Source organism: Pundamilia nyererei, unplaced genomic scaffold, assembly GCF_000239375.1.
Source record: "Pundamilia nyererei isolate P.nyererei 1_Seehausen unplaced genomic scaffold, PunNye1.0 scaffold00023, whole genome shotgun sequence".
Lineage (NCBI taxonomy): Eukaryota > Metazoa > Chordata > Actinopteri > Cichliformes > Cichlidae > Pundamilia > Pundamilia nyererei.
The window spans coordinates 4,319,730-4,330,247 of record NW_005187424.1 but is presented as its reverse complement, the minus strand read 5'-3'; the positions used below and the strand labels follow the sequence as shown (position 1 = coordinate 4,330,247).

Sequence of the window (10,518 nt, the reverse complement as noted above, 5' to 3'; positions counted from 1 at the left end):
AGAGAGAGAGAGAGAGAGAGAGAGAGAGAGAAATAGATATATATATATGCAACATAGCTGTATTACAAAACATAAACAACATGTTTGGTATATATAACTATAACTAACTTTTCTCAGTGATGCTGTTTATTGTACTCTAATGCTTCATTGTGTCACACTTGGTTGGTGAACCTTGTCAAATTGTACTGCCCAGTTCACTGCACACACACATGCAGGCATACACACATTGACCCTTAATGTCTGAGTGCAAGATGAGTCGAGCTGCAACAGACCTTCTCTGCTGGTCGTATGCAAGTGCTAATCCTGCTCTTACACAGCAAACTAAGCTCTCTCTGCTTAACAGAAAAGCGCTTTAGCTATCATAATGCATCCACTTCGCCCTGCAGACCCTCAGCCCACTGTCTGTACACCTCCCCCCTGACACCATCCCTACATTCATCAACTCTGTGCAAAACATGACTTTCATAAGTTGATGGATAGTGTACTGGCATTTTTAGCTTCTTAGCATGCTGGACGCCTCTTGTTCACCATACCTTTGCAGCATTTTCTTTTTTGTGACAACTTAGACAGTTTTTGCTTTTAAAATAATAAGAGACTAACTTTGCACAGCCTGAAAGTATAAATAAGACTGGAACAACATTTACAAGAATCAATCAAGCAAGCAACTGCCAATTTTGCTGCTAAACCAAAAAGTTCGATCTGAAGTAAAAGAAAAAAAAACTGCAGTAACTATGACATTATTACATATCAATGGGTCACCGAACACACATCTGCAAAAACCTTTATTCATGTCAACACCTTTTATGTTTTGTGACAAAATATGACAAAAAAACTTATATACGTATACAGTAACGGACATTTTGCCATGATCGTGCACAAACACAGACACACACACGGTTACACACACAGCCTTACAAGGTGAAAATTAAACTAACAATGCAATTGTGTTTAGTAACAATACATTTATTCTGAATGGAAAATCCTTGACCTTCCTTAATATTTCAAGGAAGCTTGAATTATTTATGAAAATGTGTCTTTCCAAAAACAACTCTCTAGTTTTGCTCTCTGCTCAGTGTCTTGGGTGTGAGGTGCATCCTCTCTCAGAGTTACAGTTTTTTTATTGTTTTGTTTTATTTTTTTAATGAAAAACTGTTGGTATGAGTTGTGGGTAGAGACCAAAAGAATAAGATCGCAGATACAAGAAGCGTACAAAGCATTATGGGGTCAGGAACTTGGTTATTCAGGAGGGCTTAGAGTGGGGCCATTGCTTCTGATCGAAGAGAGCCAGTGGAGTTAATTCAGGCATCTGATGAGCGTGCCTCCTGGACGCCTCTTAGTTGAGGCTAGGCTCAGACACAGGATGCTGGAGAAATTGCATCTCTCCACTGGTTTGGGAATCCCTCAGTCTGTCCTCAGAAGTGCTGGAAGAGGTAAGCATGGAGAGGGAGGTTTTGGCTAAGACCACTGCCTGTGCGATCTACATCCAGATGAGCATTTGAAAATGGATGAATGGACTTCTGCAGCCAGACTGTTTACTGAACATAACTCACAATGCAGGAATGTCAGAAACAAAAAAAGAAAAAGGAAGATTTTTCCTTTTTGGTCCTTGAAGTCAATAAAACTGCAGGAATTTGTGTCAAATAGAGTGATGTCAGCAACTTTCCACAGCAGTTGGTCTGCCAGCTGGAAGCTAATGCTGCTTCATACAACTCAAATAAGGGAATTAAATATATATAGTTAACTACTGCTAATCAATTGCTACACACTGTCTGCATGTACTGTATGAACTCCCATGAAAACATATAGAAGTAAAGAATAAATCATTGAGTTTTCCATTCTAAAGGTGACATCACAGTGACTTTCTTATGGTAACGGTTTTCTTCTGTTTGTTTGTTTTTTTCTTTTTGTTACTCATCTTTTTATTTATGACACATCCGTAGTCCATATAATTATTGCCTCAAAGTTGGACTAATTTAAAATTTTATTATAAGAATGTCCCTTTAGTTCTTTGAAAAACCTCCAGCTGATCCAAAGTGTTGCAGAGGGAAGGTTAACATGAAGTACAAAGAGAGATGGAATGTTTAAGAAATCAGATTTTTTCAGTGCTCATCTTAAGGTATTTTTAAAGCCTCTTTAAAGAAACACCTCACTGTGTAGCACTTCTCTCCTCAGTTCCACACACCAAACAGAAACTGTTTAATCTCATACAAAAAGTGCAGGGACCACATTTTTGTGTGCAATCAATGCGGTAAGATACTTTACTGAAAATGACTAGGTTGGTTTAACAAAATGATAAGCAATGACACCATATCAAGATCAAAACAATAAAGAGCAAGCCCACAGTTGCAAATCAGCAGCAGGAGAGTCTATGACCAGTGAATAGTATGAATAGCATATTGAAGTTGCATTTAGAGGTTGGGACACAGCATGATGGATGACTCAGACAGCACAGCAGTGTGGATTTTGCGACATACCTCAGATGCTAAAAGCAGGGATAAAGTGAAGAACAACAACAAAAACAAAGTGAACAACATATTGATATTTATCTTTATAAATTCATAAATGCTGTGATATGGGATTCAGCTGCACTTCCCCACTATACTCAGATAGCTTGACTCCTGTCCTCTTTCAGCAATAACCCCCCTCAGTGAACTCCCTCTGCTAACCCTGGAAAACAATATTACACTTCCATGCCAGTGCCATTCATTTCTCTTTTTACTAGTTGTATTTTGGATAGTTTAAAATATTTTCAGACCTTTATTCCTCCAAATATTTTTTAAAAGAAACAAATTAATTCCTTTAACGAACAACTATGATGAATTTCAATCTGGCTAATGGTATTTATAGATCATTAAGACTGACTCTCAGAATTATTATTCTCTACTCAAACTCTTATCTAATAATGTTTGCAAAGAGGCGCTTGATCTAAGTTATATTTTTGAGTTCGACTTGTACCCCTGTTCCCCAAATTACTAAAGAAGTGCTGTTTTACTCAAATGAAACATTAATATGGTGTGTGTTTAATTTGGTTGGTTAGATATCAAGTTGTGTTGCTTTTTGAATGCTTTTAATATAAATAACTTTGCATCTTTGGATCTGATCATGATTAGGGAATTAGGTGGTGATGAGTCTGGACCAAGGCTAACTCCCAAACACAATCATATTGCCAGGGGATCTAGGGGCTCAGATCACTGCAGCGCTGTACTGGAGCCTGTGTATTCCTGTCAATTTGCCTCCCTGTATAAATAATTCCTGTAAAATGCTCTCCTTGTATCATCCCACCAATTTCTAGTGGGATTAGCTCAGGACACCGACTGTTTTTAAAGCCACCGCATCTGTTTGCTTGGGGTCACTGCCCTGTTTTCAGCCTATCTGTGAAAATGTGCACCATCACAGCTCTTCTAGATTTTTTTGTGAGTGACTAAATGTATAACATCCAACAATCAACACAAAAGACCATGATTGCTATTGGCAAGGAGTCCTCACAACTGAACGCTTGCAACCTTTCATTTTATATGGATACCTTGTAAACAAAGAGCTGCATTTTTACACATTGAAAGAAACAAATGATTGTTTAACTGTTTCTGGTCTCTACCAACTCCTAAAGAAAATATGTGGCTGAATGTTAGGCTGAGAGTAGTGAGAATGAATTAAAAAACTAAAGCTATACAAAAAAATGTAAAAACAAAAAAAGATAAAAGTAAAATAGTAAACTGAAGTTTTGCAGGGAAGAAAATTGTCTACGCTGTGATTACAGATATTGTGCCTGTAATAAAAATGTGTAATCACCTCACTGAAAAGCATTGCTGATTGAGGAAATCATGTTTGGCTGGTTTACGTAATTTATTTATTACAGAGATTGTTTGTCCACGTCAACAGTCTCTCTCACAAAAGGAGCTCCACAAGGTCCTGTACACACGATTTCAAATAAGTGGAAGATAATGAATGGATGGACAGACAGACAAGTCGATTTTGAACAAATAAATACAAATACAATAAAAATAAGACCATCTCCACACAGTAGTCTAAATAAGGTAGAGAACAGTAACAGATTTTTCACATGTGACATTTCCAGCAAATTTTGTCAGCTATTGTCACACCCACAAATTGAGTTTTATGCACTTTTTCTAAGCCAACCCCTCTATTTGTACCGGAACTTAATTATTTGTTTAATGGCTACAATATACCATTCACATTTAACTTACCTGGCGGTTGTCATTTGGATAGATGGATGGATGGACTTACATAAACTTAAAGGGCCTTTAATTCATGTTCATATGTGATTAGGTGTCATGTTACTAAAAATTGATATTTATTTGAATTCATGAATTATTATTTATTATTTAGAATAAACATATTTTTATATTTTATTATTATTATTTTTCTATTATATCAAATTATTATTTTTAGAAACAGGAGCAAGAAACATAAGACTTCACAGGAACATAACAGAAGCTTTGACAAAGGGAAAAGAGGATTATTATACACAGAGGAAACACTGGGCGAACAAAACAAAGGTGGAAGTATTGACAATCTAACAGACAGAGCTTAAAAGCCAAAAGAAATCCAGATTATACACAGTAAACTCTGTGGTGCTCATGCTCTAATAATACATCCGGTGGTTCTGAATCCAGCACAGCACCTCTAAGGACTCACTTTTTTCAATTACCATTTGTATTTTCTAACTTCAATATTGAAGCCTCAATCACATGTTTAACATTAAAATAAATAAACGATACACCTTGTTCATCTCGTTTTTAGTATGTGAAAACGTTATAACACCTTCATTATTAATAAAGGGCATTAACCAATTAATTTAACACAAGATAAAACCACCCTCTATTTATGATGGGATGAGAAGAGAATAAAGAAAACGTAAAAAACATAAATACTTTTATGTAAGGTCTTGTGTAGCACATATTCAATTGATCTTTATATTCTGGTGCATGAAGTGTAATTATATTTTAAATTGCATGATCCTGGTTCAGGGCTTTGAAACTGCACTGCGCCCGTAGAGACCACTTGGGAGGAAAGAAGCTTTGTCAAGCAACTGATCCACTGCCAGTTTCATTTTGGAGATATGCGCTCTGGCTGGGATGGAAACAGCACAGCTGATAGAGAACAGCTGTCCACTGTTGCACTGGACAGAGGCCAGTGTTAAGCCTGGTGGACTCACAAACACACAAAACCCCACAGGATCTGCCGACAAACTCCCCAAAACTTGCATATTAGATTTACCTCTCTGTGCTTAGCCATGACTCTCACCTCTTTTCCTGTTGAAATATTCCTTCCACCTACGCCAGTCTCTATTGAGTAATAGAGTCTGTGAGAGGAATGAACAACAAGGTCTACTTTACACACCAGTGATGTTGCTTTGGGAGTTTCTTAAAGTCAATCAGAAGGGATTTCTTTCCATAAAACTGAGTAATAGTCAGTTGAACTCCACTTTCACCACATCATACAGTAGGTGTTGATTTTGTGATTTGTGAAAGATTAAAAAAAATGTTTTTTTTAAAATATAAGTGTCTTTGATTAGACACTTAAGTTTAAAACTACTCTTTCTATCTTTGAGATAAAAGGAAGGTTGGAGATGTATAGACGTATAATTAACTAAGACAGCTGGATCAAGTGATGGTTTAATTACTGAAACCTTAAAGGTTTGTGATATGTAGCCCATTAATAGAGATAGATGGATCATATTTAAGATTAAACTACCTCTATTAATCATATTTAAGCTTTAATTAATGGCAGGACTTCTTTGAGCAGTCTTGTAGGATTGGGGTCTAACAGACACATTGAAGGTTTGGAGGAAGTGATTACTGAAGTTAACTCAAAGATTAATTGGAGAGACTCATCAGTCGTACTGTTATTGAAAGTATCTGCATGTAATGATGCATGAGATGGTTATGAATAATTTTTTCTCTATTGGTTAGATTTTTATTTGTGAAGAAACTTGTGAGCTCATTACTAGTTAAGGTTCAAGGAAAGTTTGGCTCAGCAGACTGATTCTGGCTACAGTGTTGAAAAGAAAACTGGGGTTGCTCTTATTTTCTTCACTAATGAAAAGTAAGATGTCCTAGCCTTTTAGGAGGGCTTTTATATAGAGCAATAAACTATCTTTCCAGGTTAAATGAAGATCTTCTAAATTAATGAGATACCATTTCCTCTCTAACTTTTGGGTTATCTGCTATAAGGTGCACATTAGAGAGTTATACCAGGAAGTCAAGTACTTGTGATTTGAGGCTTTCTTTTTCAGAAGCGCCACAGTATCCAGAGTCATGCACAATGTCGATGTGACACCATGTGGGCGTAGCAGCTCTGCACTGTGTTGACACAATAAGTGGAGGAAAAATATGCTTAAATGTAATTACTGCACTTTCAGAAAGACGTCTACAGTAATGAAATGTATTACCCACTATTGAGTAATCCATTATTGTAAATTTAAGTGTTATTAAGAAGTAATCAGACAAAAGAGGGTTTTCAGGGAACACTGCATAAATGTTCAGTTCCTATGTCACATGTCAGAACAAGATCCAGGGTGTGATTGAAGTGGTGGGTGGGTTCTTTTACATTTTGAGCCAATTAAGTTTAATAATAGGTTAAATGTTTCTTTTGATCTTTCTTGTTGCCATCACTGTGCAGCACTATGATGAGTTGGGCATTTTCTGAATTGAATGAATGAATGATATTAAATCTTATAAAAATACAAAACAAACATGATCTTATTGCTTTCCAGTGTATTGTTTTTATAAGTGCATTCATTGTAATCATTAAGAAACATGTCAGAGAAATCTCCTGTGATGGGTCCATTACAGTACAGGTTTAAAAAAAAAAAAACACCAAAAATCAAGATAAATTTATATAGGTAGTCCTGTATTCATCTAGAGAACATGCAGAAAGTAAATTTGGTAGAGTTGAGACATGGGGCAACAATGCAGAGCTGAAATGAAAGGCCTGCTTAAGTGAAAATAAAGGGAAAGCACAAGAGACAGAAGACTTACAAAATAAATCTGGAAGCAACAAAACACAGAAACAAAACTAATACATGACTGAACATGGAGAAACACAAGGGAGGCTACAATCAACAAGGAAATCCAAATTCAAAAAATAGAGGACAACAAAGGTCAAACAAGAAAGCGACTACATGTTTTCTATTGACCGTTTTCTATTGACCAACTGGGGTAATTTCTGAATAAAATGAAATCTGAACATATGCAGTGAAAAGCAGAGAAATGTAAGCTGTTGTAGGTCAAAAGCTGGTATGTCATCCATGTTAATACACTGTCCATATGTGTAAGCCTGCTCTGCTGCAGCTGTTTTTTTCCATCTGATTTAACAAATCTCTGTTTAATGCTTAACAACTTCTCATGTAAACATCAAAGAAATGCAACACCAGTGAAAGTTAACAGTGAGATTTTTCTTTTTCTGGACCACTTTAACATCACATTTTCCATCCATGCGATAAATTGATAGCCTGGTACTCCCACGACAGGCTTTCAATTTATCGCAGGTCATGAACTTACAGTTGTTCCAGTATGTTATAATAAACTGCCAGTTAGGGGGGGAAATCTGTATATACAAATGAAAGCAATAGAAGATCTGAGGCTTTGTGGGATTTACAACCTTGATAAAATACTCATCACCTACCTTGTTCCAACTGGAATTACAAAATCACTGCTTTTGTGACAGCCAGGGACATAATTTCATCTCAAGGCTAAAGTCAACATCAAAGTCAATCGGCCTTGGCAACACAATTGCCTTTTTTTGCTTTTTAAACACTTTTAACAATTTGTTAATTCACCCTGTTAATTTTTTTCCACTTATTCAGTCAGGAATGAATCTGAATGAAAAAGAAATGACTAACTGTGTGGCACTCCCTCCTCAATGACGGAGAAATTGTCAGCGATTTTCAATAAGGATTGATACTTTGTTTCTAATTCTAAAGTTCAGTATGTAGCCCATTGAATTGAAACAAAAAGAAGCAGCACTGCAGTAAATGTCCAAAATGTTTGATATGTCAGTGATGGTAGCTCCAGCTAGCTGGGTTTTAAACGCTAGCATCAGAGCTACCAGGGTTATAGTTTGCCTAGTTGTGGCACAGAGCCAGTTTTATGAATAAGAGAGCTAGCTTTCTGCTACAGCTGTTAATATTAATGTACAGAATTTCTTTATGGATACTTTAATATGATTAGGTTATGATTAGTGTTGTTGTTAGGCCCACCCAGTAAAGTATCTGTGCCCCCTTAGCTGAATTCTATTAATAATAAAAGTTGCATTAATTCATATAGTTTGTTAATGAAAACCTTAAATAGCCATATTAGTAAAAAGTCATAGCTGTGCAAGTTTTTCAGTTAACACTTTAGTGCTTCTCTAGCAGTCCTGGTAAAAGAAGAAGACAGAGTGGATAGGCCAATAACAGTCAGACTGCTTCTAATGTCTCTTTGAAACCAAAAATACCTCAGTCGTCAGTTTGTGCAACTACTTTTAAAGCATGGAGGTACTGAAAAACTGCGAAACAAGTAGAAATGTGCTGAGGAGATTCTGTGTTCACAATTAGCTGGTGAGTTCATTGATCCACTTTCAGAAAAAATGTTTCTCCTTTTTGTTTCCTGCTTTCCCATATGGAAAAGAAATAGTAAAAACTTACATGATTTACTCATGAAAGTGGCCACTTTCTCATTACTTTCATATATTGTTTTAGTAAGTATCCAAAACATACAAGTTTCATTATATAATTTTTCAAGGGATCTTATATCTGTTTTCACTCTTGTATGCTTTTCATACAAGTTTCACACAAGACAGATACAAACTTTATAAGATTTATATATATCTTTTCCATATGGGTTGCCTCTGCAATCTAAGACAGGTATTTTTAGACTGTTTAACATTGTGGCTACATTATTTTATGGGTGTACTGTGCATGTATGGTTATAATTGTGCATAGCATGACTTGAGCCAAGTGACCACCTGTCGACTTCATATGGTCTGCTGCTAAACCTGGGTTAAAGTCTAAAGAAGGGAGAAAATATTCACATATTCAAATCTTGGTTTTCAGTTACAACTGCTATGAAATGATCGCATTTGTTACGCTCTCCTCTTTGAGCCAATTACTGAACCTAAAGACAATACCTGAAGAACCCTTTTCTCTATACTGACATAAGCTTGTAGATGATGTGGTGGCTCTTAACACTTTCTCCAGCTTCTCTTTCACCAATTCACCTCCATCCTTCCATCATACAAGCTCCCATGTTCTTTCTCTCATTCTTTGTGTTTATTGTCAGCGTGCTTCACCAAGTAGAGTGAATTTCAACCAGCATACACCTGCTCCTTGAGAGGATTCAAATATAGAACATTTGATCCGTGAGTGCTGGATTTGTTTCCCATCTTTTGAGATTTGAGTCTCTAAATGATGCCCAAGCTTGGGCTCTGAGGCACATACTGTTTTGTTACTTAGTATGTATTGCTACAATTTTACAGAAACAAACCACTTTTAAATACAGGTTGCTACGTGATACTGTGAGCCACCGTTATTCTGCTGCAACCAGCCCTCATCTAAGGGTGTTACATCTATCCTTTAGATGAAATGATCTCTTTTTCTCAAATTCCACACATTGTTACTGTTGTGAAAATCAAAATTTCAAATACCATTTTGCTTGTTAAACTTAGCATAAGGACAAAAATATGTTGTTTTCTATTTCTGCAAGTCTTGTGATATTTTGTTTCTCAACCTGGCAGAGGTGTGGGAAGGACAGTGATGAATCAAAAGATTTTCTGTACTAGGAAATCTACAATATTTAAGTGTAATTCATCATCACATTTTTTATAATGGCTTGTGCTGGATGTGCATTTTCTTCCTGTATGATGGTGGATGTTAAGAATGCTGGGAGTGACCAGGAGGGACAGGATTAGAAAGGAGAACACAAGGAGGGAATGCTGAGGCTGAGGTGCTTGGAGACAACGTTGGAGACACAAGGCTAGGACAGTTTGGAGAACACGCAGAGGAAGAAGGCTGAAGATGGAGCTGCCAGGCAGCAGTAAAAGAGCAATGCCACAGACGAGCTTTACAGATGTAGTGAAGGATGACATTCAGAGAGTTGGTGTGACAGAGTGCAAGAGATAGGGTGAGATGAAGGTGTTTACAATGCAGATTAAACATGTACCCATTTATTAGCAAAGAAGAAAAATAGGAAAATAGTCAGAGTCTCATTTCTGTCCATGAAACTGAATTTTTTTTTATAACAGACATCTAAACTCTTCAAAAGGTAATTCATTATGTGTCACTGTCATGCCCTGCTCCTGTTCATTATTTCTTTTTAAGTAACATAAGGTCCTTTTCAAAAATCTGTGTGATAGACTTCCTAAAATTACCCGTGACCATTATTTCTCTTCTCTTACCCTGACAGGAGGTGAAGTACTTTCAGTTTCCTGGTGAGCTACTAATGAGGATGCTGAAGATGCTGATTCTCCCACTCGTCGTGTCCAGGTACCTGCACGTCAGTACAGCTCTAACACAATGAC

At 36.6% G+C, this 10,518-nt stretch overlaps 1 protein-coding gene across 1 annotated transcript in view; it reads left to right on the top strand.

Moving 5' to 3' along the window:
- LOC106456142 (excitatory amino acid transporter 5-like) overlaps positions 1-10,518 on the top strand; it is a 20,015-nt gene that overhangs the window by 5,552 nt on the left and 3,945 nt on the right. The window contains exon 2 of the mRNA XM_013909313.1: positions 10,404-10,483. Within this exon, the coding sequence (XP_013764767.1) occupies positions 10,404-10,483 (80 nt within the window). The remainder of the gene's footprint in view (positions 1-10,403; positions 10,484-10,518) is intronic.